The sequence below is a fragment of the Sciurus carolinensis genome, chromosome 5, assembly GCF_902686445.1.
Source record: "Sciurus carolinensis chromosome 5, mSciCar1.2, whole genome shotgun sequence".
NCBI lineage: Eukaryota > Metazoa > Chordata > Mammalia > Rodentia > Sciuridae > Sciurus > Sciurus carolinensis.
Genome location: NC_062217.1, coordinates 165,168,776 through 165,190,226, shown reverse-complemented (window position 1 = coordinate 165,190,226; position 21,451 = coordinate 165,168,776). Strand labels below are relative to the sequence as shown.

Below are 21,451 nucleotides of genomic sequence, written 5' to 3'. Positions count from 1 at the left end.
TTTTGAAATGTTGCCACAATCGGAATGCCTTCTGGTTTAGGAATAGTAAATTCAAAAGAAGTTTGTTCTATTATACTCCAAAATTTTTCAAAAGTTACTGTTCTATACTGTTTGCAGTTTTTTAAAAATAAACTTAATTTTAGAACAGTGTGAAACTGGTGAGAATAGTAGATAGTTCTCATTTACATTATGCCTAGTTGTACCTATTAACAAACAATATGGTACATATTGTTCCATAATACGGTACATTTGTCACAACTTAGACCAGTAACTGATAACATTTAAGTTCATACTGTACTTGAATTTCCTATCTTCCTTAGTGTCCTTTTCTGTCTGGGATCCCATTAGCAATCCTACATTGTGTCAGTCCTGGTGGTTGCGTGTCTTTTCCTTGTATTCTCATGAAAATCAGAAACTGTTTTAAGGAGTACTGATAAGGTATTTTGTAGAATGTTCTTTGTGCATTTGTGTTGTAACAAAATAGTACATCCTGGGTACTTCTGTAACAACAGGAATTTATTTTGCACATTCTGGAGTGTGTGAAGTCCAAGAACAAGATGCCAGCAAATTCCATGTCTGGTTAGGGCTTTCGCTGTTTCCAAAGTGGTGCTTTGTTACTGCCTTCTCTGTCAGAGACTAATGATATATCCCTTCAGTCTTACCTAGTTCCCTGGTGTAAAAGTTCTGATCCATTTATGAGGGTGGAGCCTTTTCTCTTCTTCGATATGGTTGCATTAGGGCTTAAGTATCAACATGAATTTTGGAGGAACACACATTCAAACCATAGCATTTTATAGTTGGAATTTATCTTAATATTTTTCTCATGTTTAGACTGGGGTAAATAAATGAACATAGTCCATGTTCACAAATTCTGAGACTCAAATGTCAGTTCTTTAAACTTCCATTTATAGATTCAGTGCAATCCCAGTCAAAATCCTGGCAAGTTATTTTGAAGATGACTACCAACTAATTCTATACCAACTAATATGTATGGAAAGGCAAAGAACCTAGTTTAGCTTGCACAAAGCTAAAGGACAAAGATGGCACACTCTTTACCTGAATTCCAGACTATTATCATAAGGCTGCAGTAAACAAGACAGTGTGATTAGACTAGACACATTAATTTATTGAGAAAGAATGGGGGGGGAAGCCTAGAAATGGACCCACTTCAGTGTTGTCAACTGATTTTAAGTTGTAAAGTCAATCTGATGTGTTTTTCTGCCTCAAGTGATAGTGTTAAATGAGCAAAAATTTCATCGGTCAGATAAAAGTGACGTTGAAGTTGAACTTTTCTAAGTTGATAAGTTTTCCTCGTGGCTTCAATTTCTGGAACTTTTAAGTCACAGTGGAATTCGCTGAAGTTGTTTTACCTGTACACTGTATATTTTGAGGTAGTACCACACTTTTCATTGTTCTACCTGGGATAATTATGGCATAGCTTCTTTAGATGTCCAAAATACATGTGATCTAATAAGTTTGTAATGAGATAAGAAATTAAAGCAACTAGTTAAGAAGGCAAGGTTTAGATTTTTGTGTATGTAACTGACCAATTCTCCCGAATTATTTTTTTCAGAATTTCTTGAGGTTGGCAAAAAGCAGCCTGCTCTGGATGTTCTTTATGATGTTATGAAAAGTAAGAAACATAGAACATGGCAAAAGATACACGAGCCGATTATGTTGAAATACTTGGAACTTTGTGTGGATCTTCGTAAGAGCCACTTGGCCAAGGAAGGATTGTATCAGTATAAGAACATTTGTCAGCAGGTACAACCAGAACTCAGTTTTATATTTTAAAAGTGCTTTAGTGACTTGTAGAATGGTTTACCTTTCAAAATTTTATTTTCTATCATAAAATTTACTCTAAACATTTTGTTGTTTTGGGGAAAAAATGGTTTAAGCTTTTTTTCCCCCTCCTGCTTAGGTGAACATTAAGTCTTTAGAGGATGTTGTTAGGGCATATTTGAAACTGGCAGAGGAAAAAACTGAAGCTGCTAAAGAAGAATCCCAACAGATGGTGTTAGATATAGAAGATCTGGATAATATTCAAACTCCTGAGAGGTATGGGTCAAACCTTTAATAAATATTTTGATAGTTAACTCAGTGTTTTTCTTTACATGGGTCTCCATCATCTCCACTTGAAGAAGATGCTTATCAGGAAAAAATAAAAACACTTTATTTAAAGTTTTAAATGTGTAGTTACTTAGGTAATATTGAAAATTCATAAAAGTGGGAAAATACCAGCATGTAGAATGGAAGGGCATATGCTAAAACAGCTGTAATACAGATTGGGAATTAGGTGTAGACGATGAGTTAGGTAACTTTACAGTGTGTATGAAGTTGTAGAAAGAAACTGTACTATTTTGTGATGATCATTGTTGGTTTTGGTTTTTTAATCATATAACTAAGTAGGGAATGTCTCATTGTTTTCAACATTTAAAAATTGTTTTTTAAATTTTTTGTAGTGTTCTCCTAAGTGCTGTAAGTGGGGAGGACACTCAGGATCGAACTGACAGATTACTTTTAACTCCCTGGGTAAAGTTCCTGTGGGAATCATACAGACAATGTTTGGACCTTCTTCGAAATAATTCTAGAGTAGAGCGCCTCTACCATGATATTGCCCAGCAAGGTAAAATGATAATGTGAAATCTGAATAAACTGGTTTGAAAAGTTGTTTTTAGAATAGATTTTCCAGAAATTTAACCTTTTCTCCAAGGTACTTTAAGGAAACAAGGTAGTTTACTCTATTGAAATGTGATTGACATTTATTTGAGTATTAAGCGAATGACTTGAATAAAAAATTCATTACCAGTAAAGGTTCCATATGAAACGTTATTCCATTGATGCCATTTAAAAAGTTTTTAAAGTCATTTTGGAATTCTCTGGGTGACTGGAAAAAAACAAAACAAAACTTTCCCATTGTTTTTCTGGTAAACTTGAGTTCCAATTTTGATAGTCTTCTGGCTTTAAAGAATTCCACGGAAAACATTCCCCCTCTTTTTTGCTGAGTACTGGGCGGTTCAACCCAAGGATGCTTTATCACTGAACCACATCCCCAGTCCTTTTTATTTTTCATTTTGAGACAGGTTCTCACTAAGTTGCTGAGGCTGCCCCAAATTTCTGATCCTCTTGCCTCAGCCTCCCAAGTTGCTGGGATTTTTAGGTGTGAACCACTGTGCCCTGCATATTTTTCTTTCCTACACAGTAAAACAATATAGAATTAGGCCTTCTTGGTGACTGAGGATCATCTTAATATCTAATCATTTTTCTGCATACACTTAATTTAGGAAGGACTGTATTGAAAGTGTCTCTCCTCTTTTCCCTTATTGTCACTTGTTATACTTTTCCTGTGGTGAGTGCCGCCTTTTTACTGTATATGACTGTTCTCTTGGCCTTTTGATTTTGCCCTTATGACAAACTCATGATGCCAGTCTTACAGGGATGATGGGCTTTTCTTCATTCAAATGCAAAATGATTTTTTAACTACGAATGTTTTATACTGGGTCCTGTGAGTTTTTTTTTTTTTTTTTTTTTGTAACAGGGATTGGACGCTTAACTACTGAGCCATATCCCCAGCCTTTTAAAAAATTTTTATTTAGGGACAGGGTCTCACTGAGTTGCTTAGGGCTTTGCTGAATTGCTGAGACTGGCTTTGAACTTGTGATCCTCCTGCTTCAACCTCCTGAGCCACTGGGCTGTTTTGTTTTGTTTATATGGCTAGCAAATGTGAATTTTCACTTTCCAGAAGTAAACTTTTTGGACAGTGTGATATTAATACTAATTTGAAGTTAATTTTCGCCACTTTGTCTTAGGCATTTTGAAATAGAAGTACTACTTTTTTTTAAAGAGCAAAGGAATACTAATACTCCATAGATATAATAAAATTATTACAATTTAATGATGGAGCAAGTGGTTCATATGCATGTCTGTATACAGTTGAAATCAGCTTGCTGTAAATACCCAATGTATACTATGTAATTTTAGCATGAAAGCATGTTGCATTCTTTGTCAGTGAGATATGTAAGTTCATTGTATTTTAACCTAGAATATTTTACTTGTTTAGTTTTGAAGTGATAGGTCTTTGAAGCGGGTGAGTCTTTCCTAAATCTAAATGCCAATCATTTACCATCTGTAACTCTCAGAACCATATTTTGGTCTTAAGCCAGGAATGATGACACCGTCTGTTTTGGTTTTGTTAGGGTTCAAAATAGTAGTCAGGGCCCTTGGAGGGAGTTGCCTCTCTTCATAATACATTCAAATGCTTAAGATGAGTTTGGTGAATCTTGTTATCATAACAGATCTTAATAAAACCTCAAATATTCAAGTTGATGGTGGAAAATGTCTAATACATTTGTCAATTATGCTTGTAGCTTTCAAATTCTGCCTCCAGTACACCCGTAAGGCTGAATTCCGTAAGCTGTGTGACAATTTGAGAATGCACTTGTCGCAGATTCAGCGCCACCATAACCAAAGTACAGCTATCAATCTTAATAATCCAGAGAGCCAGTCCATGCATTTAGAAACCAGGCTTGTTCAGTTGGACAGTGCTATCAGCATGGAACTGTGGCAGGTATGTTGTGAAATACTAGCTTTTTGTTCCTGTAATAATCAGCTTTATTTTTTCCCCTCTTAATGAATATCTTCATCTTGGTATGAGGACTGTCTGATGGAACAGGATGAGTTCTAGACAGGAATTCTCAGTTTTTCCGCCCTGTGAAGTTTGGGCCCAGTCATGAAATCTCTTTCAGAGTTAGTTCTTTCTGTATAAAATGGTACATTTTCAGTGCTGCTCAAAGTGTGGTTCTGTGACTGGTGCCATTCTGAACTGAACTATTTAGTCTGTGATGAAATAAGTGTAGAGGAGAAAAGCATTTGCAAAATTTTTTGCTTTTTGTTTTTGTTTTTGTTTTTGTTTTGGGTGCAGGGCATTGAACCAGAGCCTTGCACAAGCTAAACACATGCTCTACCACTGTACTACATTCCCAGCCTCTGCAAAGGTGTTTTTCCTCCCCAATCTGATAATGAAAAATGAGTTCATCTTCTGTTTCACTTTTGTAGTAACTATTTCATAAAAGTTTTTGTTGGTGACAGATTGGAAATTACTTCTATCAGAGGTAGAGAGATGCTGCTCTAGAGTGTTCCATAAGCACAGTGGATTAGGAAGTATGCACAGTGAATACCAAATATTTAAAAACTTTTATATATCTGATGCAAAATATTTAATTGAAATTACAAAGGAACCAACTAAAAATTGGAATTTTTCAGCCAAGCCAAAGTTACTTGATTTCCCTCTCTCATTCCATAATGTTTTCCCCTTATAGGAACATCCATCTCAAAATACTACCTGTAGAGGACAAATAAACATGCTCATTATAGGAAAAGGGGGATAAGTTAAATGTTTTCCCATTGTCACATCACTCAGAAGTTGTGTTTATGCTGCTGTTGTATATCATTCAGTTTTCCTTTATAAACTGCACTAAGTGGTATGATATTATGTGAATATTATATTCTATTTTCTTTACATATTTCCTAAAGAATTTTGAAAAATTCGAAGAGTTAATATTTTTAAATTGTAGATAAATAAAAAGAACAACTTGTGTAGGCAGTTTGCTGCTTTTATTATTGTTTGTTTTGTGTTTTAGTTTCATGCAGAGATTTGAACTAGATTTTTTTGTTTCAGAATTTAGTGACTAATTTATATTACTAATTCTAGGAAGCATTCAAAGCTGTGGAAGATATTCATGGACTATTCTCCTTGTCTAAAAAACCACCTAAGCCTCAGTTGATGGCAAATTACTATAATAAAGTCTCAACTGTGTTTTGGAAGTCTGGAAATGCTCTTTTTCATGCATCTACACTCCATCGTCTTTACCATCTGTCTAGAGAAATGAGAAAGAATCTTACACAAGATGAGATGCAAAGGTAAGAATGTTGTAGTTGAAGAGTAGTGTTGAAATTATGGATCAGTTGGATAATTCTCTGTTCAGGGCACTGTCTGCATTGTGGGATGTTTAGCATCATCACTTAATCTCTACCAATAGCAACCCCCCTAGTTGTGACTACCAAAAATGTCACCAGGCATTTTCTTGGATAATATTCTTGGTCTTGGGAGTCATCTTTTATCTGATAGCCAACTCCATTAAAAACCCATTAGGAGAGAGACGGTGAGCCCTTTATCTATGTACAGACGTAAGAGACTCTGTGTACATACAGGTCGTCTATTCTTAGGAAAAAATGAGATAGTTAAGATAATTATTGTATCAAGTTATTTTTTCCTAATTATATAGTTCTAATTGTAGAATACAGATGTTCCTTGACTTAGATGGGGTGACCTGATAAGACTATTGTAAGTTGAAAATATGATAAATAAAAAGCTCATTTAATAAATCTGATCCACACAACATTGTAGCTTGACAGCATAGTACATTTCAGGATATCAGTTGTTGGCCCTCATGATTGTGTGGCTGACTGGAAGCTGTGGCTCCCTGCTTTTATTTTTATTTTTATTTTTAATTTTTTTTCTTTTTTTGCTTGTCATTTTGAGAGTATCAAAGCTTATTAACTTGGGAAAAAAATCAAAATTGAAAGTACTGCTTCTCTTGACTGTATACTACTATCACATGGTAAAGCCCAAAAATTGTAAGTTGAAATATTCTAAGTTAGGCAACATCTGTAGTTGAGAGTTGTATATATACACGTGAAAACATTTTTATGAATATAAGAAGAATCTATAATATAACCCAGCAACCTAAAGGGTGTTACATATATTGTTGTTCTTTTGACAGAACTACCTGGGTTTTCTTCTGGGGATCGAACCCAAGACTTTGCACCTGCTAGGCAAGTGCTCCACCACAGAGTGACACAACTCCATACCTCAGTTACTTTTTAAAAATATATTTCAGTTGGACTGAGGCAATTCACATACCACTTTTTTCCTTGAGTTGGTTGACCCTTTTATTTTGGCTTTCTGTAAAATTATGTATACCAAATTATTTTTCTTCAACTTTATTGTAGTATATGGGAACAACTAAATTTGCTAGTATTTTGCTACTTTCTTTGAAAATCTTAAAGATAATATCCATTGTCATTCACTGTTACATAATTCATGATATAAGAAAAAACTTATTTTCCTGTTTGATACTGATACTATTCCATCAGTAGGTACTGTAATAGTAACAAGCATTAACTTATTTGCTTCTGTGTATGTTATTTGGTTTAATCTTCACAAAGGCCTTATGACAAGTCTTGGAAATAGTGAAGCTGAGCCCCTACAGCCTGTAATCTTTAGTGTCACACAGTGTTCAGAATTTAGTGACTTACATTTTATGTTTCAGGGAAGTGCAAATTTAGCTTTTGCCTTCCATCTCCATTTGCTACCACAATTGTATTCGCTTTTTGTTGGGGCGGGGTTGCGGTACCTGGGATTAAACATAGGGGTACTTAATCACTGAACCACATCCACATCTCCAGCCCCCCCCCCTTTTTTTTTAAGTTTGCGTTTTTCTTATTTATTTTATTTATATATATGTTGTGCTGGGAAATCGAACCCAGCCAGGCAAGTGCTCCACGACTGAGCCACAACCCCAGCCTCCCAACCCTTTTTTGTATTTTATTTGGAGAGAGGGTCTTGCTGAGTTGCTAAGGGCCTTGTTAAGTTGCCAAGGCAGACTTTTTTTTTAAATCAGGGATTGAAGTGAGGAGCACTTGACCACTGAGCCACATCCCCAGCTCTATTTTGTATTTATTTAGAGACAGGGTCTCACTGAGTTGCTCAGCACCTTGCATTTGCTGAGGCTGGCTCTGAACTTGAAGTCCTGCTGCTGATGCTGACTTTGAATTTGTGATCTTCCTGCCTCAACCTCCCAGGTGCTGGGATTACAGGAGTGTGCCTTTGTGCCTGGCCTTAATTTTTCCTCCTTATTGCCATTTATTTCCTGGGTTTAGGAAATGTGTCTTTTCTGCCTGTTGGCCACAGTTTTGTTAAAAAAAGCCATAGCAGTAGTGAGTGGGTGGATTGAAATAGATTTTATGAGTATTAATTTAAGCAAGGTCCAGTTCTCTTTTAATTAATCCCATCCTGTTATGGGATAATGTGAGCATAGTTTCTCTACAGGTGTGATGTACATGCTCTGACACTGCACTGGCATGTCGTACTATATGATTATGATTAGAGAAAGGTAATTGCTGATCTGCTTTACCTGCTTATCAGGCAACATTTTGACTTAACAGATTTAACTTTCTTCACCACAGAATGTCTACTCGAGTCCTTTTGGCTACTCTGTCCATCCCTATTACCCCTGAGCGTACTGACATTGCTCGACTTCTGGATATGGATGGTATTATAGTTGAAAAACAACGTCGCCTTGCAACACTACTAGGTCTTCAAGCCCCACCAACTCGAATTGGCCTTATTAATGATATGGTTAGTATAAGTCTGTGTGTTTAATACCTTTGGACAGAAAACTGTGATCAAGTTGAATAATTTGTGATTACTGGGAATTCTGATTGTTTGTAAAGGAGGTTCTCAGTCATGAACAGGAAACCAGTGGTATAAATGGGGTACTTTCAGGTGATTCCAGTGGGTTTGATTGGTGGGAGCTTTGATATAAGACATGGACTGGTTCTGAGGAATACTGTGGGACAGTCAGTACAAGAAATTGTAATAATGGGAGTAGTCATGGCTTATGTCGGGGTGGTAGGAAAACAAACCAAGATGACATATATAGCACTTCCACATATGGATGAGGGGCCCGGAAAAGGTAAGGCAAGCTTTGGACCTGATTCTGAATGTCCAAGGTATTTTTACCCTTTTTCTCTTAAACTTTCATTTTATGTGTTTTTTCATTTAATGTGTTTTGTTTTTGTTTTTTGGTACCAGGAATTGAACCCAGAGGCATTTAACCACTAAGCCACATCCCCAGCCCTGTTTTTATTTTTGATTTAGAGGCAAGGTTTCTAAGTTGCTAGGGCCTTGCTAAGTTACTGATACTGTCTTTGAACTTGGAATCCTCTTGCCTCAGCCTCCTGAGCCACTGGGATTATAGGTGTGGGCCACTGTGCCCAGCTGTCATTTTGTTTTTTAAGCTGTGGTTCTTAATCATTGTTATCCAGTTAAAGTATAAAGCAACAATTGAGATCTTCATAGGATTGGTTCCAGATTCCCTGTGAATACCACAGTCCCTTATCTAAAATAGTGTAGTATTTGCATCTCATATAAACTTAAAATCATCTCTAGATTACATATGATACTTAACATGAAGTAAGTGCTTTGTAAATAGCTGTTACACTGTTTACAGAGTAATGATAAGAAAAAAAGTACAAGTAGCTGCGAGTGTGTCTTATGCCCGTAATCCTGGGATTTGAGGCTGAGGTAGGAGGATTACAAGTTTGAGGCCAGCCTTAGCAACTAATTGAGGCCCTATACAATTTAGACCCTGTCTCAAAATAAAAAATAAAAAGAACTAGGGATGTGGCTGGATGGGTAAGCGCCCTGGGTTCAATCTCCAATTTAAAAAAAAAAAAAAAAAAAAAAAAAGTACATGTATAAGTTATAGGTGTAGCTCCCCTCTCCAATATTTCCTGCATATAGTTGGGTAATCTTGAGGATGTTACTGGTAGATGAATGGAACACTGTCTAGTTGATGGACATTTGAAGTTTCTCTAGTTTAGGCCTAATATAAATAGTGTTTCCCTACTTTTTGTGATAATTTGCATAGATTGGCTATTGGTAATAAATTTTATATGGTAGCCATGTTTGTGCCAATATCTTACTATGTTGACTTACAGTTATTTTCTTTTTCTTTCACTATAAAGATGCATAATGTGGGGCAAGAAATTCACATGGGTTATGGTTGGATAAATTTTGGTAAATTTAAGGGGTTCAGGCTGACAATCTTCCAGTCATTTCACAGATTTCCAACCCTCTTGTTTTCTCTAATTTATACCCAGTTAGAATCTCAGTGGGAAATTTTCGACTAATTAAACCTTGTGCTTTGTTTACCATAGGTCCGATTCAATGTACTACAATATGTTGTCCCAGAAGTAAAAGACCTTTACAACTGGTTGGAAGTAGAATTTAACCCATTAAAACTCTGTGAGAGAGTCACAAAGGTAATAAGCATTTTTCTTTATGTTTTGGTTGTTACCTTGTAACCGGTATTATTGCAGTTTTGGGTTGTATTTATCTTTGTTAAAAGTATTGTCCTGTGTTAGAATCAGTGCACATTTCATTGTCTTTTTTCTTTTTAAATCAAGAGAAAAGATATTTCTGATGTGCTAAACAAACTTGGAGGTAAATTAGCAGCATGACTGTCTTAGCCATTGCTGTCAGTCACCCTCAGACAAGTGTCAGGAAGCTTCATAATAAATTTTCTATTTCTTTGCATTTTTATGTTTTCTGTATTAAAAAATTGGAAGCATTTCAGATATTTTAGTATTTGTTTCATAATAGTATGATTCTTAATGGATTTTGTAGGTTCTCAATTGGGTTAGGGAACAACCTGAAAAGGAACCAGAATTGCAACAGTACGTGCCTCAACTGCAGAACAATACCATACTACGCCTTCTACAGCAGGTAAAAATACAAATGAGTGCTTTATGGAGAAACTGGAATTTCCCTTTTGAGTATTTTAATCACAAAACTAAAAGCTGGAAAAATTTAGAATTGCCTAGGAAGTGAAAACTTTCACCATTTCTACCCTTGTCCAAATTAGTGTGATTTCTTGTTTTGAAAAACAGAATGAAACAGAATGTTTACTTTCTTGTTAAACCCTATCTTTGTGCATTTTTCTTGTTACCAAAGTAGGACTTTCTTTTTGTTGATATCAGGGATTGAACCCAGGGGCATTTAACCACTGAGCCACATTCCAGCCCTTTTTTTATTTTTAATTTTGAGAGGCGCTCCCTAAGTTGCTTAGGGCCTTGCTTAGTTGCTGGGCTGGCTTTGAACTCTCAGTCCTCCTGCCTCAGCCTCCCAAGTTGCTGGGATTACAGGGCTGCACTACTACACCTGGCTACAGTAAAGGTTTTCTCATTTCTTTTAATACCTGTAACCAGGTGGTATTTATAATTTTTTGTAGTTTTTTTTCTTCCTTTACTGTTAGAATGTCATAGTGTTGTGTTCTTACATACATGTGTCTTTGCATGAGCATGGGATTTTCTTGAGCATAAGAACTGGAATTAGGGGCTGGGGAGATAGCTCAGTCGGTAGAGTGTTTGCCTTGCAAGCACAAAGCCCTGGGTTCGATCCTCAGCTCCACAAAAAAAAAAAAAAAAAAAAAAAAAAAAGAACTGGAATTGGTTTACACAATTTTAAGTTTTAATGGCTTCTCAGAAGTTTCAACTAATTCTTCCCATCCAGTAGAAAATGAGCCAGCCTTTCCCTTTGTTAACACTCGTTATTAGTATATTTTGACATATTTTCATCCAACTTCTTGAGTAAGTTGAAACGTTACATTTAGTAATAACTTAAATGCTCTCGTTTTTGTTTTCATTTCGGGTGGGGTTCTTCAATTATATATCCCCTTAAGGATATGCACATTTTATTGACCTGCTTTCTTTTGTATATGTGAGCAGTGTTATTTCTTATGTGCTACACAAATAGTTGAAGGCTAATTAGCAGAATAACTATAAATAGTAATGCTGCCAGTCTCCTTCAGACAAAAATGTAATAAAAAGCGTTTAAAGGTACTAGGTAAGTAGCAATTCCTTATCAATAAATATGTGACCTTTTGCATGTGTATTGTACTGGGGAATTAATGTGACCTTAGTTTTGTTTTATGAAACTTTGATTTCAGAAGGTGGCACACTTGAGGAGATGATGTGATGGTTTGCAGCATAGGATTTGGGGTTGATAGTTTAGAATTGGAGTTCTAGCTCTAGCAGTGTACTGTGAAGATAATTGAGGTTCAGTTTTGTTTTTCTGATCTGAACGGTAGGATGTTATGAATGAGAGTGCACATCAAAAGTACTGAATAAATGGCAGCTATTAACCCTTGTTTTTTATGCAGGTGGCACAGATTTATCAGAGCATTGAATTTTCTCGTTTGACTTCTCTGGTTCCTTTTGTTGATGCTTTCCAACTGGAACGGGCCATAGTAGATGCAGCTAGGCACTGTGACCTACAGGTGTGTACTGTAAGGAATCATTGAGGTGGGCAGAAGGCCTCAGAGGACTAGAAAGACACATTCCTTATTTTCTGTGCTTCTGGTATAGTGACACCTTTTAAAACTACTTTTGTACTTAACATTCTCTTGTTAACTTCCTAAATTCAGTTGAATTTTTTTTGGTGAAACTACTTGTAGAATGATTTCATATTAATGTATCCATTTAACCTCTGATAATTTAATTTACCAAGGTTCGTATTGACCACACTTCTCGAACCCTGAGTTTTGGATCTGATTTGAATTATGCTACCCGAGAAGATGCACCAATTGGTCCTCATTTGCAGAGCATGCCTTCAGAACAGATAAGAAATCAGCTCACAGCCATGTCCTCAGTGCTTGCAAAGGCACTTGAAGTCATCAAGCCAGCTCATATACTGGTAAACATCTTTAGTGGGGGAAATGAAGGATTCTTGTGGTCTGTCTTTCACAAAAAGGCTTGAGATGATACCTGAGAGAAGGGATTTGTGATAAATTTTCTATTCACTTGGTAGTTTTGTTATTTTATTAAATTTCTTAGATAAATAAATCACTTTAATACCTTTCATAGCCCAAATATGCTGCAGAGGTATTGTAATAACAGATCATGTGATATAAAACAGCAGGCTGTACATACTATGACCCTCAAATAGTGGAGTACAATGATAGCACTTCTTCCTGCTTATTTGTGAACTCTGTATTCCTTGAGTATTTAAGGTAGGTTTGGGCTCAGAAAAGTTGACCTATCAAATAGAGGTGGTTCTTTAGTAGGTCATTGCTATCAGTGACTGAATAGGGGTAGCACCCCAACAAATAGCTTGGGTAATGCAAATACAGGTAAGGGCAGTGGATGAGAATTATTTTGTAAGTTTTTTTGATGTTTAGTATCAGAGTCTGTTGCTTTGAATCATTTTAAAAAAATGCATTTGTTTTTGAAGCAAGAGAAAGAAGAACAACATCAGTTGGCAGTGACTGCATACCTTAAAAATTCACGGAAAGAACATCAGCGCATACTGGCTCGCCGTCAGACAATTGAGGAAAGGAAAGAGCGACTTGAGAGTCTGAATATTCAGCGGGAGAAAGAGGAATTGGAACAGAGGGAAGCTGAACTTCAGAAAGTACGCAAGGCTGAAGAAGAGAGACTGCGTCAGGAGGCAAAGGAGAGGGAGAAGGAGCGAATCTTACAGGAACATGAACAGATCAAAAAGAAAACTGTTCGTGAGCGATTGGAGCAGATCAAGAAGACAGAGCTGGGTGCCAAAGCATTCAAAGATATTGACATTGAAGTATGTAGAACATCACTCTTTAAGAACATGGTTTGACCCAGGTCTTCTGTGTATACTCTTGTAACATTAGTTTTTTGCTATTTATTGGTTTATTTTGGGTTATTAGGTTATTTCATGCATTCTTTTTTTTTTACAACTGTCTTGGTGACTTAATCTGAGAGTAAGCATTTGGTTTCAGTTGCTCAGTTTGTAACCTGTGTCTTCAGGTTATAAAGTGTCAATTTGGGTGGATGTAGACTGGAGGAGACAGAAAGCTATGTTAAGATTGTATGTGATTTTTCCTACACAGTCATTGGAAGAATTTATATATCTTAAACTAACATTCATTGTCAAAACAATAATTTTGTTTTTTTTTTTTTTCTTTTTTTTGGGTGCTGGGGATTTGAACCCAGGGCCTTGTGCTTACAAGGCAAGCACTCTACCGACTGAGCTATCTCCCCAGCCCCAAAACAATAATTTTGAATTTAATTTAGAAAGCACTGTTTTGTTGATTATTGGGCATTTCTTTCATGTTCTTACTAATGATGGTACATTTATATTACCTTTTAGGACCTTGAAGAATTGGATCCAGATTTCATCATGGCTAAACAAGTCGAACAGCTGGAGAAAGAAAAGAAGGAACTTCAAGAACGGCTAAAGAACCAAGAAAAGAAGGTACATGAGAGGATTGGTAAACTTTCAACTCAAGTTGAAAGGAACTGGGTGCAGTGGTACACCCTTGTAATCCTACTCAGGAGACTTTAAGGCAGAAGATCAGAAGGTCTAGGCCAGCCTGGGCAACTGAGTGAGAGCCTATCTCAATAAAATAAAGGCTAAGAATGTTTGGTAGAGTACTTGCCTGGTATACATGGGTTCAAGCCCTAGAACTTGAAAAACATGTTTTTTTGTTTTCTTGTTTTTTAACAACTGCATTTATTTTCATGCCATTCAGATTGACTATTTTGAAAGAGCTAAACGTTTGGAAGAAATTCCTTTGATAAAGAGTGCTTATGAGGAACAGAGGATTAAAGACATGGATCTGTGGGAACAACAAGAAGAAGAAAGAGTGAGTTTTTCATTTAACTATTTTTTTAGGTTGTAAATTATATAATTAAATCTTTTGCCCTTGATGGGACCAAGGTTTCACAGTTGACTTATTCTTTTGCTGAAAATGGTAATTTAATATTGGCTTACTAACAGATTGGAAAAGTAGAAAGTTTACAGTAGAACCGAGTAGGGTGTTGGATGCATGTAATCCTAGCTACTTAGGAGGCTAAGGCAGAAGGATCCCAAGTTTGAGGCCAACTTCAGCAATTTCATGAGACCCTGTGTCAAAATAAAAATGGTTGGGGATATATCTAGAGGTCGAGCACTCTGGGCTCAATCTCTAATAGCAAAGAGAAGAAGAAAGAAGAAAAGAAATTCATGGTAGAGATCAAAAATGGAGTATGTAACACAAAGGACAACTAGAGTGCTCTCCCCTGCCCCCCCCCCCCCCCCCCCCCGCGGTGCTGGGGATTGAACCCAGGGTCTTGTGCTTGCAAGGCAAGCACTCTACCACCTGAGCTATCTCCCCAGCCCCTAGAATGCTTATTTAATAAACAACTGTATGGGGGCTGGGGAGATAGCTCAGCTGGTAGAGTGCTTAACGCCCTGAGTTCGATCCCCAGTACCAAAAAAACAAAAAACAAAAGAAAACACAACTGTATGTACACTTGAAATGGGTGAATTGTATGGCAAACGTACGTAATTCATGGTTTCTATTCTGTTTACAGAATTGTGCAATCGTCACCACAATCTGATTCTAGAACAAAACTACAAACTGCCATCAGCAGTCACTCCCATATTTGATTCCCACAACCTTACTTTTAGGCAGCTATGAATCCACTTTCTTACATTATTATTTCGGACATTTCCTAAGCATTATACCTTGTAATCTTTTGTGATTAAACTGCTCATTCTATTGTTTATTGGTCTGTATTATATTTACTTTATGATAGAAAAGCAGAGTTGGAAATGCCTATGGTGGCCAAATGCCTATTGAAGTATAGTGAACTGATTTTGGTTTGGGGGGAACAATCAGTAGCTTCAAGCAGGAGTGAGAGCACACACTTGTTGACTGGTGATTGCAGCTTCACAGTTCCTTCTAATTATTGCCATCTGGAGATTATGGGCCCACTGTTGTTGATTCTTCCAATTTTCAGAGGAAAAGTTGGGTTATTTTTATAATTCTCTTAATATGTAAACTAATTAGAAAAGTATAGCAGACAAGTAACATCTGGGATGATCTGAAGCCTTACATTTTTTTACTTAGGGCACAAAGGAAAAAACCTTTCCCTGCCTTAATCTCAGTTATTTCTTAGAGAAGAAAAAGCCTTTAAAAATTAAACCATTGTGCTTGTTACATGTGGCATTTATTTCATCTTACCATATATGTTATAATTTATCTCATAGAAATTTCTGGTATCATGGTACTAAATAAATACTATCTCTTAACTGATAGATGCCCCAGGATTCCTTGGTCCTGATTGCCTTCCTGGGGACCTGTGGGCATGAATGATGGTTATCCTGCCATTTTTAAGGGAAGATGGAAGGGGGAAAGGAGTGACTGCCAATTGTTCTAAGAATGTCAGCAATTTGGAGTGATTTAGTAATCAGTAAAATAAATACTTTCAAATTTAACTGTATTGTGTACTTGCAGATTACTACTATGCAGCTAGAACGGGAAAAGGCTCTTGAACATAAGACTCGAATGTCTCGAATGCTTGAAGACAGAGATTTATTTGTGATGCGACTCAAAGCGGCACGACAGTCAGTTTATGAGGTGAATTTACTGGTTTTAAGGAAAAGTATATTTATGAGCTTTTTAGTGTTACCTTAAGTATTCTCTGCAAACATAGTGGTATATTTTGTCCTGAGTTAATATGTCTACTAAAGAGTACTCAACTCTGTTATTTTAGTAGAAAATTTTTGGAAATGTTTACAAGCTAAATGGTAAGCTACCTGAACAGATTTTTCTAAAGGTGTGAAAGTTTCTTTGTACAGATTTATTTAATGTTTCAGAAATGAAACATCAGCAACTTTGAGATCAAAGTACCTAGGCATTCTAATTTATTCATTTACTTTGTATAAATAAACTCACTGGATGTATCATAATCAACAATGTAAAATGAAAGAAATTTGGCATGAATATAAAATTTTATCTGGTTGGAAATTCTGGTCTTTGTCTTCAGAAATTCCTTTTTCTAGTTCTAAGAAATGTACAGTTCTTTTGGAAATCTGTGAAAATATCTTCTTAAGTTCTTCTGTTAAAATATGATTTTTTTGGGGGGTGTATCCATTTAATTGTAGGAAAAACTTAAACAGTTTGAAGAGCGATTAGCAGAAGAAAGACATAATCGCTTGGAGGAGCGGAAGAGGCAACGGAAAGAAGAGCGCAGAATAACATACTATAGAGAGAAAGAGGAGGAAGAGCAGAGGAGGGCAGAGGAGCAAATGCTGAAAGGTAAAACCACATAGACAAGGTCGGAGGGTTGGATGCTGGCTGATGTCAGATGTAGTGTTTGGCAATCTTGTTTCATAGAAAATATGGGAATCCAGATAAGTAACTTTTTAGCACTGTAGCAAACTGTTCTCAGGTTGTTACATTGGAGATGCTGTGTCCTCTGTGAACTTGTTTCCACATATTCAATCCCTTTTGTTTTTTTCCTTTCCCCTGCAGTACTGGGATTAAACCCAGGGGCACCACCACTGAGCTATATATCCCCAGTCCTTTTTATTTATTTTCTGAGACAAGGTCTTAAATTGTCCAGGCCGACCTCAAAATTGGGCAACTCTTGCCTCATCCTCCTGAGTCTTATTTGATGTTCTTTAAAAAAAAATCATACTAGTTTTTTGTCTTTCATCACTGTATTTTGTGTAGGTATTAACACTTATTGAAGAATGAATGCCAGATGAAAGGCTGTCAAATGGCCCTGTGTCTGGAATCCCAGATTCGCAGGAATGGAGGGAGGAAATCTAATCTCATCCTAAGTCATTACAGAACTTATGTTTAATAGCATAGACTTGTTTTTTTGAATATTTGACCATTTAGCTATTTTAAAATTTACTTTTACTTTATACTTCCTGTTTAACATAGAAGATTAGCTCTAATACTAGGGGAAAGGTGCTGGTGAGAGGAACACTTAGTAACCAAATAAATTATATAGAGAGAGAAGAGAGAGAGAAGGCTGAGCGAGCAAAGCGTGAAGAAGAGCTTCGAGAATATCAGGAGCGCGTCAAAAAATTAGAAGAAGTAGAAAGGAAAAAACGCCAAAGGGAGTTGGAAATTGAAGAGAGAGAACGCCGCAGAGAAGAGGAGAGAAGACTTGGTGATGACCCACTTTCTAGGAAGGTGAGTGTAGAATTATTTTGTTTTAATGAAATTCATGCTTATCAGCTAATATTCTTGCATATTAGGTGACACAAATTCTGCCTTGTATAGAGAAACAACAGTCTGCATCAGCTGCCTGCTTGTTCACGATTCACACTCAGGCCCACATCCAAACTTCATGATTCAGAATCTGTCATTTGACTAAATTTCTAAATGATTCAAACACTGCTCTAAATATTTATAATACATATCTCATCTTCAAAACTGACCTGTGTTGCCTCTATTGTCTTTTGTCTGTCGAACTCCTTTTCCTAATTGGTTGTATGTTACCCACTTAATCATAGAACTCTGAGTCTGTTCTTTGTGTTCCTACATTAGGCTTCTCGTGGTTTATTGCCTTTTTACTAGTTTCTTCTGACATCGTTTTCTTCTCTTTCTGCTTTGTCTGAAACCTGTCCTTCCTTTTCCTTGGAATGTACCCACTTTGCTCTTTAGACAAAAATTGTTTTAACATATTTAAAAAATTTATTGGTACCGGGGAGTGAACCCATGGTGCTTAACCATTGGGCTACGTCTCCAGTCCCGTTTCCCTCTTTTTAAAACTTTAAATTTTGAAACAGGGTCTCACGAAGTTGCTTAGAGCCTCACTAAGTTGCTGAGGCTGGTTTTGATTGAACTTGTTTGGTCCTCATGCCTCAGCCTCCTGAGTTGCTGTAATTACCATGTATGCCACCACACCTGGCAGGTTAATTTTTAAAATAAGAGAAATGACTTGGCATGTCATTGTCTGTGCCACATTCATATCAGATGCTTAACTTTATGGAAGGACCTCATGCTGTTACTATATGGTGTTTACTTTCTGTTTTACAATGTATGTGGACAGATTTTTAGGCTTCCACCCACAGATTGAACCCAGGGGCATTTTACACCTCTGAGCTACATCCCCAGACCTTTTTTATTTTTTTGAGATAGTCTCACTGGGTTGCACAGGCTGGTCTTGAACTTATCCTCCTGTCTTAACCTCCCAAGTTGCTGGGATTATAGACATGTGCCACTGTACCCTAAAGGATTTGTAGTTTTTTTATTCTTGTTGCTAATTTCCAATTTTATTTCTGTGTTTTCAGTTTTGGAATTTTTGTTGTATTCCAAAATACATGGTTAGGTTTTTGTGAATATTTTATTCTGTTGGACATAGTTTTGCATATGTGTATGAAATTAAAGCTGTTGTGTTATTTAAAATCTGTTACATCCTGTTTAGTTTATGGGAATTTCGTCTTCCTGAGAAGAACTGACCTGCAGTAATTTATGATCTAAAAATTTCTTCTTGTTAACTTTCCTAAATCCAGCTGTCTGTCCTTTTATTCATTTTACCCTTTTGTAGTCATGCCCACCCCATGGTTGTAAGAACATACTGTTAACGGGCTGGGGCTGTAGTGTAGCCCAGTGGTAGAGCCCTTGCCTCACGTGAGGTACTGAGTTGGATCCTTAAGCACCACATAAAAATAAACACACAAAAAGATACTGTGTCCATTTACATCTAACAATATAAAAAAAAAATACTGTTACTATAATGCCTCTTTTTTCACTCTTTCCATGTTCCTGATAGCCCTTTTTCTTTAAGGCAAATATAAGAACTTTACTTTTTTATTTCCTCTTTTCTTCTTGTGGTTACCACTAATTCCCCCTAAAATCTGTCTACTTTTTCATAGTATAAATTTAGAAATCTCTTCCACAGAACAAAACCAAATTCTGAGCATGGCTTACTTAGGTATTACTGCTATATATTGCTGGACATTTTTTGCCTCAGGATCATTAAAACTGACTCTCCATCCACTTAGGACTCCTTAGCATAAGTCTTATAGCCACTTTAGCAATTGTTATTTATTTTTAAGGTATTCATTTATTTTATTTCAGTAATAGGGTATTACTAATGTGTCTATCAATAATAAGCTAATTCAGGTATTTCTAATATATTGGTCATAACAGTAAACCAGTACACTGGGAGACACACCTGTATTGCACAACAAAATCAAGGGCAGATAGTTTTCCAGCTTGTCTTTTTCTTTTGTACTGCGGAGGATTGAACCCAGGGCCTTGCACATGCTAGGCAGGCGCTGTACCACGAAGCTACATTCCCAGCCCTCTCCAGTTTTTCTTGAGGGAAAAATGCCCAACCAAGTAAGCTGCAAAGCTTTGTTTAAACAAACCAAAACAAAAATGAAAACAAGAAACAACAACACAACAAAAAACTTACAAGTGTTATTTAGTCCTAAATATGTTTATACTGTATCAAGTTTTCCCTTTTGCCAATACATTTTGGTTTTATTTTGTATATCTTAGGTTTTTTTCAGAAGAATGTCTTTGTGTGTGTATCTTGAGATTTTGGGTTTTTTTCCTCATATTTGAACAATGGTTTAGTGTGTGGCAGTTCAAAATCTTCTATTCTTTTTAATGCACTATCACACAGGGGAGGATTCTTGTTACTGGTCTTGGTCTTGTTACTTATGTAGATTCTGTTTTATTCCTTGAAACTTTCTGTGGTCTTCTCTGTCCCTAAGGAATTTAATCATTTCACTGATGCTGCTAGGTTTCTTGTGATAGGTCTTTTCTATTCTTCACTGTTGGCATTTTTGCTCTTAAAATCAGAGATATCACTCCTTGGAGAAATAAGACCATCTTAACTTAAGGAATTTTCTTCCCTTTTCTCTTCAAAATCCTCTCTTATTTCAGTGTGGTTATTTTATTTGTTTGTTTGTTGGTTTATTTTAGTGCTGGAAATTGAACCCAGAATACTTCACCACTAAGCACATCCCCAACCCTTTTCTTGCCCCTTTTCTGTTTTGAGACATGGTTTTGCTAAATTGCGTAGGGCCTTGCTAAGTTGCTGAGACTGGCCTTGAATTTGTAATCTTCCTACGTCAGCCTCCGGAGTCACTGGGTTATAGGCATGTGCCACCACACCTGGGCTGGGCTGTACCCTTTTCAGTTTTTTTTTTTTTTTTTAAGATAGGATCTCACTAAGTTGCTAAGGCCTGACTAGAATTTGTGATCTTTGTGCTTTATCCTCCTTCCTAGCTGAGATGGCTATAGGTGTGTACCACTGCCTGGAATTATGTCTTTTAAAATTTCTCTTTTACTCTTACCATCTTTTTTTTTTTTTTTTTTTTTTTTTTTTTTTTTTTTTTTTTGTACTAGGTTCTCTGAAATTCCTGTTTAGTTTGTTTGTTAGCATGGTCCATTCCACTATTTGCTCTACTATCTTCACAGTATTTATGGCCATGCATCGTGGCACATGCCTGTAATCTCAGTTACTTGGTAGGAGGTTGAGACAGAAGAATTGCAATTCCAGGTCAACCTGGACAAATTAGCAAGACCGTGTCTCAAAATAAATCAAGGTATGGAATGTAGCCCAGTGCAGGTAGAACACTGCTGGATTCAGGGCTCAGTACCACCCTCCCTGAAAGGAGTCGGGGTTGGGGTGGGGGTGGGGGGACGACAATGTCTTGAATTTTTTTTTGTGTGTGTGTAAAGATGACACGAGTAAAAATATGTTGCCTTGAAAAGGCAAAGTTGAAAAAGAAAAAAGCTTTAAGGGGATTGTGAAGAGGTGGAGAAATGTGGTTTTCTGGGTATGTATGTTTCCTCCATTGGAGTGACCATGAGTTACATTGACTTTT

At 36.6% G+C, this 21,451-nt stretch overlaps 1 protein-coding gene and 2 non-coding genes across 3 annotated transcripts in view; all 3 read left to right on the top strand.

Moving 5' to 3' along the window:
- Eif3a (eukaryotic translation initiation factor 3 subunit A) overlaps positions 1-21,451 on the top strand; it is a 36,116-nt gene that overhangs the window by 5,784 nt on the left and 8,881 nt on the right. The window contains exons 2-17 of the mRNA XM_047552294.1: positions 1,574-1,764; positions 1,922-2,058; positions 2,463-2,626; positions 4,368-4,567; positions 5,711-5,919; positions 8,248-8,419; positions 10,003-10,107; positions 10,472-10,570; positions 12,006-12,122; positions 12,353-12,538; positions 13,076-13,423; positions 13,973-14,077; positions 14,355-14,468; positions 16,104-16,226; positions 16,754-16,907; positions 17,611-17,795. Of these exons, the coding sequence (XP_047408250.1) occupies positions 1,574-1,764; positions 1,922-2,058; positions 2,463-2,626; positions 4,368-4,567; positions 5,711-5,919; positions 8,248-8,419; positions 10,003-10,107; positions 10,472-10,570; positions 12,006-12,122; positions 12,353-12,538; positions 13,076-13,423; positions 13,973-14,077; positions 14,355-14,468; positions 16,104-16,226; positions 16,754-16,907; positions 17,611-17,795 (2,609 nt within the window). The remainder of the gene's footprint in view (positions 1-1,573; positions 1,765-1,921; positions 2,059-2,462; positions 2,627-4,367; positions 4,568-5,710; positions 5,920-8,247; positions 8,420-10,002; positions 10,108-10,471; positions 10,571-12,005; positions 12,123-12,352; positions 12,539-13,075; positions 13,424-13,972; positions 14,078-14,354; positions 14,469-16,103; positions 16,227-16,753; positions 16,908-17,610; positions 17,796-21,451) is intronic.
- Positions 10,215-10,343, top strand: LOC124986035 (small nucleolar RNA SNORA19). Its single transcript, XR_007108945.1, has one exon. It is a non-coding gene; the product is annotated as a small nucleolar RNA SNORA19 (small nucleolar RNA).
- Positions 11,529-11,660, top strand: LOC124986034 (small nucleolar RNA SNORA19). The gene has a single exon (XR_007108944.1). It is a non-coding gene; the product is annotated as a small nucleolar RNA SNORA19 (small nucleolar RNA).